Source organism: Mustelus asterias, chromosome 8, assembly GCF_964213995.1.
Source record: "Mustelus asterias chromosome 8, sMusAst1.hap1.1, whole genome shotgun sequence".
In the NCBI taxonomy this organism is placed as follows: Eukaryota; Metazoa; Chordata; class Chondrichthyes; order Carcharhiniformes; family Triakidae; genus Mustelus; species Mustelus asterias.
The window spans coordinates 20,895,209-20,913,836 of NC_135808.1; the positions used below are offsets into that span (position 1 = coordinate 20,895,209).

Consider the following 18,628-nt stretch of genomic DNA (forward strand, 5'->3'; position numbering starts at 1 on the left):
ATTCCCTTCTGGTCCTCACACCTCTCTATGGACCATGTGCCTTCCTCCGGCCACTGTGTATTGGTCTTATTTGTTCTTTTGGCCCATTTTTTAGAGACGTGTTCTATATCTCCCCTAAGGGCTGGGAACTTATCCCCTAATATCTCCACTGGTGTCTTAACTTGGTGCGCCATTACTCGTCTTTTTGGATCACTGTCGCAATTTTTGTCACTTAGTCTGTCAGAGTTAGGTATTACAGTGATTATTACTTGCTGTATTGTTTTTCCGTGCTCAGTCCCCTGTTTACCTTTCCTTTGGATTTCTTTTGCCAATATCTGTAATTCTAACCGGGGTCCTGATATCCACTTCCCCGTAGTCCCCTGTCCCGGCACTATCTTCCTCTCCCGGGCCAGAGGGTAGTAGGTTTTCACTTGCTCGTCTATGTGTATAAGAATCCTGTATCGGTCAGATCCCTTTATTAATTTCTCTAGGGTTTCCAATTTTATTTTGTCTATCCAATTCCTATCGACTACTCTTTCCCAATTTACATACGGCCACTCATTCTTTATCTCCTCTAAGTTAATTATGTGTGTAATCTTTTTCCAATCCAGTGTTGCTTCCGTTTTTGTTATTATTCAAAGATTAGTTATTTTCAATCTTGTCACCAGGCAGTTTTGTCAGGGTAATTTTTCAAGTTGTTAGTTATTACCCTACCTTTATTCCGACTCTCTCTCTTATTTCTGTCCTTCACGCTGTTTTCTCAGACCAGTTTGTTCAAATTGGTCTTTTACTTCCTCTATTCTAGCTGCTACTCCCCTTTCCTGTGGTTAAAATCCACTCCTGTGCTTTTGACTACTGTACTAGGTCAGAGAGCGATCTCTCACTGATCTCTCTCCCTCTCGGTTGACGTCCCTTACCCGAGGTCCTGGGTAGGTTTGGACTGGCAGGTTTTCCCACACTTACTCTCTTCTGGGCAAGTCGTGACCTGAAAAACCCGCTCCAAACCGCTTGACTTAACCTAATTGCATTACTTTAGCTTTCGGCCTTTTTCCCGTCTCACTTTTTACCCATTCACAGACAATACAGTATTCGCAGCGCGCTTTTGCATGCAAAAATTCTGCTCTTCAGATCAGACTCAGTCTCTCAAAAATTTTTACACAATTTGGTTTTACCTGTGCAGGATATCTTTTTGGGTTGGGGAGATCCAGGACCAGCAGAGAGCCGGGCGCACCGGGCCTCGAGAAAACCCCTTTCTGACAACAAGGATTTACATGCATGCAAGTCTGCTTACCTTGTTGACAGAAGGCCGGCTGGGGACTTCTCGGTTCCGGTCGGACCACCGTCTCCGCTACTCCTTCCAGATGCTTTTCTGGGCGATCTCTCACCAACCCTGCTAAGCAGCGCCAATTTTGTCGTGGTTCCCCAGGACGACAATTCGTTCACATCGGTTTAAAACAGAGAGTCTGAGCAGCGATCTTTCAAGCAATAGACTTTATTTCTCAGCACAAGAGACAAAGCCGGGAGCGTCCGGAACACTCCAAAGAGCCCTTGGGCTTACAGTCTTTTATGTACATTTCAGCCTCATATTTCAAGATCCTCCTCTCCCTTTTACAGCCTGTCCTTGGTTGTTATCTTACCCTACAGCCCTATCTTTCTTTGGCCACCATTATTTTTAGTTGACCCTTTATCTGTTTTCTTTGCAATCGGTCGCTCCCTGTTATATCTCGTTGTCTCTTAAACCATGGTGGTTATAACTCTTGCTCTTATCTGAACTTTTCTGTTTGTACAATAATCGTGGTTTTGTAAGCTAAGGCGAATGTGTTTAGAAGAAAAGACATCCCCCCTGCTGATTTATGGTCCACTATTAAGTTGAACCACCGAGCAGTCTTCCTTGTTTTCTTAAGTGACTATTGTCTGCTTTCCTTAATTAGTGATTGCTATATTACTTCTCTAGTTCCTCCACTTTGATCATATCGACTACACTTGATTATATTAGGTCACACGAAGTTACTTTAGGTTATATACCCATTTTCACTACTTATCTAAATCTGCTTTATTATTTCACTAAAACCTGTGAATCTGAATTTCATACCTAGCTCATACAATATCTAATACAATTTCCCTTACAGGATACAAAAGAGTGATCTAGTTTGGACCAGGGAGCGGCGCGGGCTAATTGTTCCTGGTTTCTCGTTTCAAGGCTTCATTCTACGATCATCTTGCTGGTGCCAGTACAGAGTGATACTGCGGATAGTTGGGAACCTGTCTCGGGGGCAGGGGATTCATATGGTGTTCGTGGAAGTGGAAATGACTAGGGTTGGGAAGCATTTTCCGATCGGGGCCATTGTGATCTCCTGGACTCGTTTCGATCGCCTCAGGGGGTCGGAGAGGAATTTCCCAGATTTTTTTTTCCCCATATTGGCCCTGGGGTTTTTCACTCTGGGTTTTCGCCTCTCCCTGGAGATCACATGGTCTGGAATGGGGGGGTGGGGGTAAGTTAATAGGTTGTAATGAACAAAGCATCGTAGCTGTGAGGGACAGCTCGGTGGATAGGATATTGGTATGTAGATAGGCTGGAAAATTGGGTGGGGATCCTGGATTCAGGATTCAATCCTGGACTGGGGAGCGGCGCGGGCTTGGAGGGCCGAAGGGCCTGTTCCTGTGCTGTATTGTTCTTTGTTCTTTGTTCTTTGTACATGTGACTCCAGAGACACACCAATGTGGTTGACTCAACTACCCTCCAAGGGCAACTAGGGATGGGCAATAAAATGCTGGCCAGCCAGCGACATCCATGTCCCATGAATGAATTTTTTAAAATTCCAAAGGGTTCCTAGCTGCCCGATGCTGCCCTCAATCCAGCCTGGTGAATGAGGTTAAACTGACCCCCTCCCCCACTATGCGTTTTACTGTACAGCAATGAGCGCAAAACAGCCCAGTCCCAGCAACAGATGAGCGAGTGCCAAAATTGTCAGGATCTGCAGCAGAAATACAGTTGAAAAGGCCGATGACCAGCAAGACTGGCCTCCAGTTAATGAGTAATTGGCCGTCAATATTGACCGTGCAAAGCCCACAGTCAGTGCGTGGGGCTCACTTCCATCTTTGATACCATTAAAACTGGACGATAGTTCAGCCATGGAGCCGCTGGTGATATTGTTCCTCGCCTGTTTGAATCTGCCCCTGACTGAGCAGAAGCCTTCGTGAGTATCTCCCTTTTGTTACTTGACCTAAGTCGGGCCTCTGTTGCAATGCGGTCTGACGCCTCTTTCGCGATGTGATGTGACAGCTTCCGTTTTCAGAGTATCGTGGAAAGTCGAGAGTGCAGGAGGCCATTCGACCCATCGAATCCCACCCCAGGCCCTATCCCCACAACCCCACACATTTACCCCGCTAAACCCTCTAACCTACTCATCCCGGGACACCGAGGGGGAATTTAGCGTGGCCAATCAACCTAACCCGCAGACTGTGGGAGGAAACCGGAGCACCCGGAGGAAACCCACACAGACACTGCTGCTTCACAGCTCCAGGGACCTGGGTTCGATTTCCGGCTTGGGTCACTGTCTGTGTGGAGTTTGCACATTCTCCTCGTGTCTGGGTGGGTTTCCTCCGCGTGCTCCGGTTTCCTCCCACAGTCCAAAGTTGTGCGGGTTAGGTTGATTGGCCATGCTAAAATTGTCCCTTAGTGTCCTGGGATGCGTAGATTAGAGGGATCAGCGGGTAAAGTATGTAGGGGTATGGGGGTAGGGCCTGGGTGGGATTGTTGTCGGTGCAGACTCGATGGGCTGAATGGCCTCTTTCTGCACTGTAGGGGTTTCTATGATTTCTATGATTTCTACACGGGGAGAATGTGCAATCTGCACACAGGCAGTGACCCGAGCCAGGAATTGAACCCAAGTCTCTGGAGCTGTGAGGCAGCAGTGCCAACCACTGTGTTGCCCAGGCCACTCAATCTGCTTCACAGCAAGGAGAGGGCGAAGGGATTTTGTTTTCCCCACAGCAAGTCGGCCTTCCACTCATGGAGTCATTTGTTTAAACATTTTTAACATCATTATTTAGGAGAAGGAAAGTGACACTGGGTTTCCCCACTGATCGCCCCGTTTAGTAGGGAGAAAACGCAGCTGGTTGGCAGAAGATTATATGGAACGTATGGCAGAGAAACCGGCCATTCGACCCAGCTGGTCTATCCTGGCCATTTATGCTCCACGCCAGCCTCCTGTTGCTCTCCTTCAGCTCACTCTGTCAGCACACCATTCCATTCCTTCCTCCTCCGTGTGTTTATGCAGCTTCCCGATAAACGCCTCCATTACATTTGCCTCAACCTGTGGAGCTGAGCCCCAATGTGTGGACAAACAAATGAGTTTTGAATTAATCATGCAGCGCAGATTGAGGCCATTTGGCCTATCGAGTCTGCACTGGCTCTCCGAATGAGTATTTTACTCTGTTCCGTTCTTCCTGTGACCCTGCACAGGGGTCCTTTTCCAAATAACAGTCTAATTCCCTTGCGAATTGAAACTGCTTCTTCCAGAATTTACAGCAGTGAATTCCAGACCGAATTCCCGATTGAATTTGTCGACCACTTTCTTGCACTTTGGATCTTCCCTCACAAATGGCCCTGCCACCTCAATGGATAACCTATCAACCCCTTTCATAATCGTGAAGACCTCAACTCCACCCTGTCCCCTTACCCACCCCATCCCCCACCTCCGCCCACCTCCGACCTTCTCTCTTCTGGAGAAAAGTAGTCCCGCCAATTCAATCTTTCGCAAGAGTGTAGACTCTCAGTTTTGGTATCATTGGGAGTATTTTTTTTGCCCACTTCATCAAGTGCCTCTCCATCCTGTTTTGTAACATGGAAGCCAATCTGATGATGGGACAGTGCTGAGGGATCAAATACTCTTATGTACACCAGCTCAAGTCTTCTCCTGTTACTATGCTCTTGGAGCTGCTGCCCTCGAACATGGATATTAAAAAACAATCCCTCGTCGCTATGTTGAAGATAAGCAGGTGAATTCTAACGGGAGCCCTGGACAACATTTCAAACAATCACAAAAAGACAGATTATTTGGTCCTTATCACATTACAATTGATGGGATACTGCCGTGTAAAAATCGGATCTCAACTGGGGCAGCACAGTGGCACAGTGGTTAGCACTGCTGACTCACAGCGCCAGGGACCCAGTTTCAATTCCAGCCTCTGGTCACTGTCTGTGCAGAGTTTGTACCTTCTCCCCGTGTCTGCACAGGTTTCCTCCGGGTGCTCCTGTTTCCTCCCACAGTCCAAAGATGTGCGGGTTAGGTTGAATGGCCATGCTAAATTGACCCTAGTGTTAGGGGGATTAGCAGGGTGAATATGTGGGGTTGTGGGAATAGGGCCTGGGTGGGATTGTGATCGGTGCAGATTCAATTGGCCGAATGGCCTCCTTCTGTGCTGTAGGGATTCTATGATTCCACGAACTTGGCGGTGGTATTGTGGTATTGTCACTGGGCTAGTAATCCAGAGACCCAGGGAAATATTCTCAGGACCCGGTTCGAATCCCATCACGACAGATGGTGAAATCTGAATTCAATAAATAAACTCAAATTAAAAACTAACGGTGACCATGAAACCATTGCTGATTGTCAAGAAAACCCATCTGGTTGACTAAAGTCTTTTTAGGGATGGAAATCTGCTGTTGTTTCTCAGTCTGAGCTACATGTGACTCCAGAGCCAGAGCAATGTGGTTGACCCTTAACTGCCCTCTGAAATGGCCAAACAAGACAGTTAGTTCAAGGACAATTAGGGATGGGCAAGAAATACTGGCCCAGCAACGCCCCGTGAATGAATTTTTAAAAATGTCCTTTTTTGCAACGATGACTGCACTTGTAAACCGAGAGGGTGGATTGGCTATCCACTATACTGGTCAAAGAAAAGGAGCGGGAGATGTGAATGATTTGAACATATTGGCTGGAATTTTCGGGCCGTTCACACTGGCAGGATTCTCCGGTCTTGCCGGCAGAGCACCCCCACCAGTTTCCCGTCAGTGTGGGATGACATCAATGGAATTCCCATTGACAGCGGCGGGACCAGAGAATCCTGCCACTGGCGAACAACGTACCACCTTCCGCCGGCAGGAAACACGTGGCTGGGAGGCTAGGGAATCTCACCCATTGAGTTGTTCAGACTCTCTGTCTGAAAGGGAGACAGAAGCAGATTCAATGATAACTTTCAGAAGGGAATTGGATATATACTTGAAAAGGAACATTTATTCCGAAGGGATGGCAAGGGAAAGATGGGCCGAAAGGCCTCCACCTGTGGTGCATGAGTCAATGGTTTTGCGACATGGAGAGAACTCCTCTGTGTTTCAGTCAAAATGGCATTGAGATTAGAATCTGTGTAGTGCAGAAGGAGGCCATTTGGCCCATCGAGTCTGCACTGATCCACCGACAGAGCATCTTGTCCAGGCCTTATCCCCGTAACCTCAAGTATTTGCCCCGCTCATCCCCATACACTGAACATCTTAGAGACAATTTAGCATGGCCAATCAACCTAACCTGCCCATCTTTAGAGTGTGAGAGGAATTTGGAGCATCTGGAGAAAACCCACGCAGACACCGGAAGAATGTGCAAACTCCACACAGACAGTGACCCGAGGCCGGAATCGAACCCGGGTCCCTGGCGCTGTGAGGCAGCAGTGCTAACCACTGTGCCACAGTGATTCAAAGGACTTTACAGGTTGACACACTCAACGTGTCTGGCCATCTTATGAATGCATCTTCCTTGGCCATCAAGAGCTGAGGTGGGACTCAAAACAGGAGCTTCTGGTTTAGAGGCAAGGATACTACCCATTGTGCAACCAATAGCATAGCGATTGAAATTGGGGATGTGTAAAAGATCAAAATTGCGTCATGGCATCTTTTGGTATCTGGCTGAGAAGGCCAATAGGGATTGGGTTTGGTTCCTTCCAGTTGCTTCCTTCAGGGGAGAGGATCAGATGAGTCATAGAACCTCTACAGTGCAAAAGGAGGCCATTCGGCCCATCGAGCTTGCACTGACAACAATCCCACCAGGCCCGTAACCCTGCTAATTCTCCTGACACTAAGGGGTCAATTTAGCATGGTCAATGTACATAACCCATACATCTTTGGTGTGCGGGAAAAACTGGAGCATCTGGAGGAAACCCACGCAGACACAGAGAGAACGTGCAAACTCCACACAGACAGTGACCCGAGGCCGATTTTGAACCCGGCTTCCTGGCACTGTGAGACAGCAGTGCTAACCACTGGGCTACCGCGCTGCCAATCAGACAATTTGGAGATAGGTGGGACTGAAGTTATGACCTGGCAGGTACACTGAAATGCAAACTTCCTGAAGTCCACGCCTTGTGTGTTTCCCCAGGTACTTGATCACTGCTCCCGATGTTCTTCACGTGGGCATGAATGAGACCATCACTGTCCAAGCATTTGACACCCTCACAAGTGTTGACGTCACCGTCTACATTACAAGACCAACCGAGGAATCATGTGATATAACATTATCCCAGAACTATTCAGTCGAACTGAACCAGATGAACAACTTTACCCAAGTCATCTTTGTACAGGTAAACTCAATTGCTGCGAGTGTTGACCAGAATTACAGAGGGAAAGGAAAAGGCCCATTCAGCCCCTCCAGCCTGTTCCAACAGTCAATTAGTGCCTTGAATTCTATCTAACCCATCTCAACAAAAACCTATCCAAGCTCATTTCACAATTGACCTCCAACCACCACAACATTTTGGGAGGGAGAGTTCTAGATTTGGCCGAATGGCCACCTTCCGTACTGAAGGGATTCTATGATTCAAAGAACAAAGAACAGTACAGCACAGGAAGCAGGCCCTTCGGCCCTCCAAGCCTGTGCCGCTCCTTGGTCCAACTAGACCAATCGTTTGTATCCCTCCATTCCCAGGCTGCTCATGTGACTATCCAGGTAAGTCCATGAACTTGGCGGTGGCATTGTGACTGGACTAGTAATCCAGTGACCCTACATCATCCCTGAGTGGCCTAGCTTTTATTATCAACTTTTTCCCCCGTTATTGTACTGGGCTGGAAGAAACATTTCCCTCTGTAAAGCCTGTTAATCATTTCATAGAGTTATAGAATCCTTACAATGCAGAAGGTGGCCATTCAGCCCACCGAGTCTGCACCGAACACAATCCCACCCAGAACGTATTCCCATAACCCCTCATACTTACCCAGCTAATCCCCCGGACACTAGGGTCAATTTATCATGGCCAATTAAACCTAACCCGCACATCTTTCGACTGTGGGAGGAAACCGGAGCACCCGGAGGAAACCCACGCAGACACGAGGAGAACCCACACAGACAGTGAGTGACCTGAGGCCGGAATTGAACCCGGGTCTCTGGAGCTGTGAGGCAGCAGTGCTAACCACTGTGCCACCGTGCTACCCTTTCAACACCTTAAGCACATCGCCATTTACTCTTCATATTCACAAAATGGTGAGCTCAGACTCTGCATCCAGCTCTCTCAACTCAATCCTTTTTAGCAGCAGAATTCCTAGCAGAATCTTGTTTTTATCTGATTAAGCACACAACTTTCAAAACCGGTTAAATAAAAAGAATTGTGAGCTATTTTAAGAGAAAAGCTTGCCTTTGTTTTTACATTAACTCATCAATGCCCCTCGCTCTCTCCTCTGCACTCTCCCGTTTCCTTCTCTATGAACAGTATGCTTTGACTGTGTAGCGCACAAGGAATAATACTTTTCACTGTATATTAATACATGCGCCAGTGAGAAATCAAATCAAATCAAATCCTACCATCCATCCTCGATCTGTTTGCCATTCAGAATGAGTGGCTGACTGATCTCCTCTATCCTTGCACCATTTGTTGGTATGCCCACTGGATGCTACATAATCTGCACACCCAATGTTCCAGAGAGTGCTGTGTGGGATTCCCAGCTTAGAAGAAGCACGAAGCACGGCACAGTGGCACAGTGGTCAGCACTGCTGCCTTGCAGCGCTCGGGACCTGGGTTCAATTCTGGCCTCAGGTCACTGTCTGTGTGGAGTCTGCACGTTCTCCCCGTGTCTGCGTGGGTTTCCTCCGGGTGCTCCGGTTTCCTCCTACACTCCAAAAACATGCCGGTTAGGTGCATTGACCATGCTAAATTCTCCCTCAGTGTACCCAAACAGGAGTGTGGGGACTAGGGGATTTTCACAGTAACTTCATTGCAGTGTTAATGTAAGACTACTTGTGACAGGAACAAAATAAACTTTAACTTTCAAGATTACGTTAGGGGGATTAGCAGGGTAAATGCATGGTGTTACGAGGATATAGCTTGGGTGGGATGCTCTTTTGCCGCTCCAGTACAGGTTCAATGGGCCAAATGGCCTCCTTCTGAATTGTAAGGATTGAATGACATTGACTGAGCCACATGTTGTATACCCCATTCCGATATTCAGTTCTGTAGGGTGGATTGGCCATGCTAACTTGCCCCTTAGTGTCCAATAATGTGTTGGTTAGGTGGATCAGCCATGGGAAATGCACAAAGTTACGGGGATAGGATGCAGGGGTGGGCCTGGATAAGATGCTTTCGGAGAGTTGGTGGGGACTCAATGGGCTAAATGGCCTCTTTGTGCACTGTAGGGATTCATTGGGACATCTAAACCCAACACTTTGGGGCTGGAATCCTACAGGATCTAAATAATGCCTGCTTCCTGGCCGTGATCTTCAATGTAGAATGGAGATGGTCAAAGCGGCCGCAATTGCATCTGATTTCTTCAATTTATGGGTTAAAATTGGTCTTGATGGGACTGAATATTGGGCATAACGGATAGAAGGCCACAGGTGCAAAACTGTCAGTTTTACACATCAGTTCACGCCCACGTTTACACCTATGCATTCGGGCAAAGCATTCTGTTTAAATCATTAATCATGTCTCACCAACTTCATTGAGTTTTTTGAAGAGGTGACAAAGAAAATTGATGAGTGAAGGGCTGTGGATGTAGTTTATATGGACTCTAGTAAGGCGTTTGACAAGGTCCCACATGGCAGCCTGGTACAAAAACTGAGATCACATGGGATTCGGGATGGACGGACCAGATGGATTCAGAACTGGCTTGGTTACCTGGTGTTGTGAGACTTCTTACTGTGCTTACCCCAGTCCAACATCTTGGTTACAGAAGACAGAGTAGCGATGGAAGGGAATTTTTCAGAATGGAGATCTGTAGCTAGTAGTGTTCTGCAGGGATCAGTGCTGGGACGTCTGTTGTTTGTAGTATATATAAATGATCTGAAGGTAAATGTGGGGGGTTTGATAGCAAGTTTGTGGATGACACGAAGATTGGCGGAGTTGCTGATAGGGATTGTCAAAGGATACAACAGGATAGATTGGAGACTTGAACACAGAAATGGCAGGCGGAGTTTAATCCGGACAAATACGAGGTGATGCATTTTGGAAGATCAAATTTAGTTATGAATAATACTGTAAATGGCAGATCCCTGAGGAACATTAACGTACAGAGGGATCTGGGCGTGCAGGTCCACAGTTCCCTAAAAATGGCAACACAGGTGGCCAAGTTATGAAGAAGGCATATGGCATGCTTACCTTCATCAGCTGGGACATTGAGTACAAGAGTTGGGAAATCATGTTGCAGCTATATAAAACCCCTGGTTAGACCGCATTGGGAATATTGCGTGCAGTTCTCGTCGCCACATTATCCGAAGGACATGGAAGCTTTGGAGAGAGTGCAAAGAAGGTTCACCAGGATGTTGTCTGGTCTCGAGGACGTTGGGTAGGAGGAGGGGTTGAATAAACTAGGATTATTTTCCACCGGAAAGGCGGAGGCTGGGGGGAGATCTGATAGAGGTCTACAAAATTATGAGAGGCATACACAGAGTGGATAGTTAGAGGCTTTTTCCCAGGGTGGAAGTGTCAATTACAAGGGGGCACAGGTTCAATGTGAGAGGGGGAAAGTTTAAGGGAGATGTGCGGGGGAGGTTTTTCATGCAGAGAGAGGTGGGTACCTGGAACACGCTGCCAGAGGAGATGGTGGTAGCAGGCACATTAGCAACATTTAAGGGGCATCTGGATGGGTTCATGAATAGGGAGGGAATGGGGGGGATACGGACCAAAGGTTTATTTTTTAGTTGAGGTAGGGCATCATGATCAGCACAGGCTTGGTGGTCCGAAGGCCTGTTCCTGTGCTGTACGTTTCTTTGTTCTTTGTTAACACTCATTCGCCGTTTAGCCAAGTGGCAGGATTCAATAACAGATCTCTTCAGCAAATATCTGATTGCCTGGTGGCCTCGTGGTTTCACCTAATTGAGAATATTTTCCGAACACTAGTAGTAGTCACGTGAGACCACTCTGATATCATTGGTGTTAGTCGGTTAGGGTATTGTGTTAACAGAATCAAATCTCCTCTCGATAGAATGTGGGAAATGGAATAAAGATGTAACTGCTCATTCTAATAGTGTGGGCCTCTTTACATTTCCTTGATATATCTGTCCTCAGAATTATAAGGGAAAACAGATGTATTATTCTATTAGTGATGTGGAGATGCGTTGGATTGGGGTGGGCACTGTAAGAAGTCTCACAACACCAGGGTAAAGTACAACAGGAATCATGAGCTTTTGGAGCGCTGCTCCGACATCAGGTGATTTGCCCCTACACGATCCGTATCCCCCTATTCCCTGCCTGTTCACGTATCTGTCAAGATGCCTCTTAAATGTTGCTGTTGCAGCTGCTTCTACCGCCAACACATTCCAGGCACACACCACACTCTGTGTAAAGAAATGTGCCTCTCCCATCTCCTGTAAACTTTCCCCCTTTTGTTGTAAACCTTTGACCCCCTAGAAATTGACATTTCTACCCTGGGAACTTGGGCCCGAAGAATTTCTTCCCCATTCCCCCCCGACACCCTCTCTCTGTCTCTCTCTCTCTCTCTCGCTGCTCCTTCGAGATAGATTCTTGAGCCCCGCCAGGTTGGCCCCTGCATTTGATCAGCCATCCGACACATCTCTTTCTAAGGCCCCACTTTATTAGGCTGTGTGCCACTTTTATTCCATGAAGGAAATGCTCTGAGTTATGAACAGCTGTATGTCTCTTGACGGTCAATAGTTCTCAATAATGACCCGTGAAACTTTAATTCCGCAGGTAATTCAGGAAAAGACAAAGCATTTGAACTTCACCAGTTCGGAGCAGTACGTAATACTTGTAGCTGAAATCTCGATGGAAGTGGTCAGAAAGGCACGGATCCGTCTCTCATCAAGACCCTATTTCATTTACATCACGACTGATAAACCGATATATCGTCCTCGTGAACCTGGTAAATAATTGCACCACACTGACCAGGCAATTAGCTTTCCTTTCTTCACTCAGGAACATGGAGCGGCACGGTGGCACAGTGGTTAGCAGTGCTGCCTCATAGCACGAGGGACCCGGGTTCGATTCCTGGCTTGGGTCACTGTCTGTGCGGAGTCTGCATGTTCTCCCCGTGTCTGCATAGGTTTCCTCCGGGTGCTCCGGTTTCCTCCCACAGTCCAAACGACGTGCTGGTTAGGTGCATTGGCCATGCTAAATTCTCCCCCAGTGTACCCGAACAGGCGCCGAAGTGTGGCGGCAAGGGATTTTCACAATAAGTTCATTGCCGTGTTAATGTAAGCTGACTTGTGACACTAATGAATAAACTATGATGCTTAGGAGGCATGGTTGGTAAGTTTGCAGATGACACTAAGATTGGTGACATAGTGGACAGTGAAGAAAGTTATCTCCAATTGCAACGGGATCTTGATCAATTAGGCCAATGAGCTGATGAATGGCAGATGGAGTTTAATTTAGACAAATGTGAGGTGATGCATTTTGGTAGATTGAACCAGGGCAGGACTTACTCAGTTAATGGTAGAGCGTTGGGGAGAGTTACAGAACAAAGAGATCTAGGGGTACATGTTCATAGCTCCTTGAAAGTGGAGTCACAGGTGGACAGAATGGTGAAGAAGGCATTCGGCATGCTTGGTTTCATCGGTCAGAACATTGAATACAGGAGTTGGGACATCTTGTTGAAGTTGTACAAGACATTGGTAAGGCCACACTTGGAATACTGTGTGCAGTTCTGGTTACCCTATTATAGAAAGGATATTATTAAACTAGAAAGAGTGCAGAAAAGATTTACTAGGATGCTACCAGGACTTGATGGATTGAGTTATAAGGAGAGGCTGGATTGACTGGGACTTTTTCTCTGGAGCGTAGGAGGCTGAGGGGTGATCTTATAGTGGTCTATAAAATAATGAGGGGCACAGATCAGCTAGATAGTCAATATCTTTTCCGAAAGGAAAGGGAGTCTAAAACTAGAGGGCATAGGTTTAAGGTGAGAGGGGAGAGATACAAAAGTGTCCAGAGGGGCAATTTTTTCACACAGAGGGTGGTGAGTGTCTGGAACAAGCTGTCAGAGGTAGTAGTTGAGGCGGGTACAATTTTGTCTTTTGAAAAGCATTTAGATAGTTACATGGTTACGATGGGTATAGAGGGTTATGGGCAAAATGCGGGCAATTGGGATTAGCTATGGGGTTTTTAAAAAAAGGGCAGCATGGACAAGTTGGGCCGAAGGGCCTGTTTCCATGCTGTAGACCTCTATGATTCTATGACTCTATGTTCCTTTGAGCATTAGGATGTTTTCTGGGGTGTTTTCATAGAATCCCTACAGTACAGAAAGAGGCCATTCAGCCCAGCAAGTCTGACTGACAGAATATTTTACACAGGCCCTGTCACCCCCAACCGCCCAATCCCTGTAACCCCACATATTTACCACAGCTCATCCCCCTACCTTCACATCCTGGGACACTAAACGGCAATTCAGCCTGGCCAACCCACTTAAACTTCACATCTTTGGACTGTGGGAGGAAACAGGAGCAGCCGGAGGAAACCCACGCAGACACGGGGAGAACGTGCAAACTCCACGCAGACAGTGACCTAAAGCCGGAATCGAACCCGGGTCCCTGGCAGCGGTGCTAAGTGCTGTTTATTGTCTGTGAACATGAGGGACCGGTATTTTGGGATCTCGTTCGGTCGAGGCTCGTAAAACCCCGCCTGAGGCCAACGGAGAATTCCATTCCACGAGGAAACCGGGGCGGGCGTGGCGGCAAAATTGTGACAATAGACACCGAAGTGTGCGGGGGATGGGGGGGTGGGGGGGTGGGGGGGTGGGGAGGAGACCCGGGTGGTGGGGAGGGGATGAGGAAGGAGAAGGACCCCCTAGTAAGTCTGCACCTAGGCCTGACCAGGATAGCCATTAAAAGATCCAGGCGGTGAGAGAGATTGTCCGACCTGACTGTCTGCCCCTGTACTGTAGCTGCATTCACAGCCAGGGGGCTTTGGAGAGGGGTCACCCAGTGCCAGCTTGTACGTTTCAGGCCATCTGTGGCCGGTGGGCACCACGGGCTCTGGGGTGCTTATCACCCTCCCCCAAGAATGGCATTTTGGTTTAAATGGTTCAATTTCGTTTTGACATTCTGTTTTAGTCACAGTGACCGCGTCCCACCAGGGGCTGTCAACCCTGTCCATTTTGTTTCATCCACTGACTACTAGCTTTCATCATAGGATCGTAGAATCTCGCAGTACACAGGGAGGCCATTCGGCCGATCGAGTCTGCACCAACGACAATCCTACCCAGGCCCTATCCCCGTAATCCCACGCATTTACCCTAGCTAGTCCCCCTGACACTAAGGGGCAATTTATCACAGCCAATCCACCTAACCCGCACATCTTTGGACTGTGGGAAGAAACCAGAGCAGCCGGAGGAAACCCATGCAGACACGGGGGCAACGTGCAAACTCCACATAGACAGTGACCCGAGCCAGGAATCAAACCCGGGTCTCTGGCGCTGTGAGGCAGCAATGCTAACCACTGTGCCACCGTGCCACCCCACTGTAAAATAACTAGAGCCCTATTATTTTTATTAAAGGCAAGTCAAATTGTCTAATTCTAAAATTGATACACAGAGGGCCTGAACCAGGCACTGCCAACCCAGAGAGCAGGCACCTGATTACATTGCCAGCTGAGGGGGCAGGAGGATCTCAAGCTGAGATCTCGTTATCGCAAATTCCTCCTGGCCCTCTTGCAGAACATGGCAGCCGTAATGGGATTTACGCCCATGGCTGACGGGCCACACAGAATCGCGCCCGGGTATCGTCAACAGTGCGATGATCCTTCAGTATTGCCCTGATGTGCCAGCCCAGCTCATGTGGTGTGGCAGCTGACCCCACTGCCCTCTGCCTTGGAGGCGAGAGTGGCACCATTAAGACAGCAATATTTCCAGGAACAAATGTTAAGGTTACCCTCGTGCGGGGGATTCTCTGTGACGATCTTGGATTGGACCACAAGAGTTCACAAGTGTAGCCATTGCTTACAACAATTTCGTTCAAAAGTCATAACCTTGGAAAATTATTTTTGTTTTTCAGTACGATATCAAATCTTTACTCTTGACCAAGGGATGAATCCCATAAATTCCATTGTTACAGTGGAGGTATTGGTAAGTGATGATTTATCTTATTCTTTGTTGCCAGTTCCCATATAGTTCCATACTCCACACATTTACTAGGCGCATATATATCTTTACAAATATGTATGGTTTTTATGAAGCATTGCCTCCTTGTCAACAAATGCCCTTCTTGTCTATTATAACTTTTGATTTGATTTGATTTATTATTGCCACATGTATTAGTATACAGTGAAAAGTATTGTTTCTTGCATGCTATACAGATGAAGCATACCGTTCAGAGAGAAGGAGAGGAGTGCAAAATGTAGTGTTAGAGTCATAGCTAGGGTATAGAGAGAGATCAACTTAATGTGAGGTCGATCCATTCAAAAGCCTGACAGCAGCAGGGAAGAAGCTGTTCTTGAGTCGGTTGGGACGTGACCTCAGACTTTTGTATCTTTTTCCCGACAGAAGAAGGTGGAAGAGAGAATGTCCGGGGCGCGTAGGGTCCTTGATTATGCAGGCTGCTTTGCCGAGGCAGTGGGAAGTGTAGATGGAATCAGTGGGTGGGAGGCTGATTTGAGTGATGGACTGGGCTTCGTTCATGACCCTTTGTAGTTCCTTGTGGTCTTGGGCAGAGCAGGAGCCATACCAAGCTGTGGTACAACCAGAAAGGATGCTTTCTATGTTCTAAATGATTAATATACATTCATCAATATATAATCGTGTCAACTTCATTACCTTTAGGTCAATAGCTAATCCTTTTACATCAGCAGGGATGTCTCAATCCTGTCATCAACACACCCACATTCATTAGGTGGGACTTTCCAGCTACGCTCGCCCTAAGACTGGAAAATCCCGCCTGAGGTCAACGGACCTTAGCATGGACTGTGTCCCAGCCACTACGATTCCCATGGTGGGCAGGACAGGAAAACTCCGCCCGTAGACTTTTACAGCACAAAAAGAGACCCTTTGGCCCATCATGTCTGTGCTGGCCTTTAAGACAATACTATCAACAGTATAATACTTCCTCAGCACCCACAGGAATGTTAATCATGATTTTTGTGCCCATCTCCGACAGTGGGACTTGAACCCACAGTCTTCTGGATCAAAGGCAGGCATGTGGGCGACATGGTGGCACAGTGGTTGGCATTGTTGCCTCACAGCGCCAGGGACCTTGGTTCAATTCCAGTCTCTGTCTGTGTGGAGTTTGTACGTTCTCCCCGTGTCTGTGTGGGTTTCCTCTGGGTGCTCCGGTTTCCTCCCACAGTCCAAAGATGTGCCGCTTAGGTCGATTGGCCGTGCTAAGTTGACCCTCGTGTCAGGGGGATTAGCAGGGTAAATGCATGGGGTTATGGGATAGGGACTGGGTGGGATTGTGGTCGGTGCAGACTCGATGGGCTGAGTGGCCTCCTTCTGCACTGTAGGGATTCTATGATTCTATGTTACCTCCGGATTTGCTGTGGACACACTCCCTGTCTCTCTCTCTCTCTCAATGGAATACCCACGGACCTGTTTGAGAGTGTCCAAGTGAAACAACTGAGAAGTTCACGCAACCTTTTTGCGTTTCTTCAACTTTTAGTATCATAGAATCCTTCCAGTGCAGAAAGAGGCCATTCAGCCCATCAGGTCTGCACCTACAACAACCCAACCCAGGTCCTATCCCGTAAACCCCACATATTTACCCCGCTAATCCCCTGACACTAAGGGGCAATTTAGCATGACCAATCAACATAACCTGCAAATCTTTGGACTGTGGGAGGAAACCAGAGCACCCGGAGGAAACCCACGGAGACATGGGGAGAACGTGCAAACTCCACACAGACTGTGACCCGAGGCCAGAATTGAACCCGGGTTCCTGGCGCTGTGAAGCAGCAGTGCTAACCACTGTGCCACCGTGCCGCCCCTTTTCTTTGTTCTTCACCTGTTTGACCACAGAACTGATGCCTTTGGGCCTTGCTGCCATGCATGTAAATCTCCCCAGCCACCCTCTCCAAGGCCGTCCCAAACTTCGTAAAGTTTGGTACCCAGAATTGTACAGAATAGGCCTCACCAATGACTCATGGTGTCTTCCATGGTGAAACTCATTGGTGAAAACCAAGACCTCTTTATTGCCAAATGCTTAAGCCAGATCCTCATGAGAAGGATTGTTTAAAAAGGTAGACCAGCTCAGAGGCTGAACTAAAACTAGGGGATTTTCACGGTAACTTCATTGCAGTGTTAATGTAAGCCTACTTGTGACACTAATATATAAACTAAACTAAACTAAATCCCTGGGTACTGAATGATCAGTGAAAATGGAAACTTTGCAATTATTGTGAAAGGAATAAAATATAAAAGTAGCGAAGTGTTGCTGAAACTGTACAAAACATTAGTGAGACCACGCTTAGGATACTGTGAACAGTTTTTCTCCCCTTACTTGAGGTGGGATGTAGTTGCATTGGAGGCAGTTCAGAGGAGATTCATTAAATTGATTCCAGAAATGAGAGGTTTGACTTGCGAAGAGAGATTGGGCAGTTTCGGCTTGGGTCACTGTCTGGGTGGAAGTTGCACATTCTCCCTGCATCTGTGTGGGTTTCCTCTGGGTGCTCCGGTTTCCTCCCACAGTCCAAGGATGTGCGAGTTAGGTGCATTGGCCTTCTAAATTCCCTGTTAGTGTCTCGGGATACATAGATTATAGGGATTAGCGGGGTAAATATGTGGGGAAAGGGCTTAGGTGGGATTGGTGTCGGTGCTGATTCAATGGGCCAAATGGCCTCCTTCTGCACTATAGGGTTTCTATGATTTCTTTCTATGATTCTTTCTCGTTTATGCCTATGCTCCCTGGATGTGGAGGTGCTGGCATTGGACTGGGGTAAGCACAGTAAGAAGTCTCACAACACAAGGTTAAAGTCCAACAGGTTTATTTGGAGTCACGAGCTTTCGGAGCGCTGCTCCTTCATCATCTGAGCAGCACTCCAAAAGTTCATGATTCCAATTAAACCTGTTGGACTTTAGCCTGGTGTTGTGAGACTTCTTACTGTACACTCCACGGAGTTGTGAAGGACTGGAGGAGATCTAATTGAGATGTGCAAGGTGATAGAGGGGGATTGACAAAGGAGGCGTGGAGAGGATGTAAAAAAAAACAGGAAATGCTGGAAAATCTCAGCAGGTCTGACAGCATCTGTGGAGAGAGAATAGACATGATGTGGAGATGCCGGCGTTGGA

General features: G+C 47.5%; 1 protein-coding gene across 2 annotated transcripts in view; it reads left to right on the forward strand.

The window, feature by feature from the left end:
* Nucleotides 1-3,026: 3,026 nt before the first annotated feature.
* The window catches only part of LOC144496911 (complement C3-like), an 83,567-nt gene continuing 67,965 nt past the window's right edge, over nucleotides 3,027-18,628 (forward strand). For both annotated transcript variants that reach the window (XM_078217526.1, XM_078217527.1), the window contains exons 1-4: nucleotides 3,027-3,176; nucleotides 7,350-7,551; nucleotides 12,106-12,277; nucleotides 15,405-15,475. In XM_078217526.1, the coding sequence (XP_078073652.1) occupies nucleotides 3,112-3,176; nucleotides 7,350-7,551; nucleotides 12,106-12,277; nucleotides 15,405-15,475 (510 nt within the window). In that variant the 5' untranslated portion in view covers nucleotides 3,027-3,111. The remainder of the gene's footprint in view (nucleotides 3,177-7,349; nucleotides 7,552-12,105; nucleotides 12,278-15,404; nucleotides 15,476-18,628) is intronic.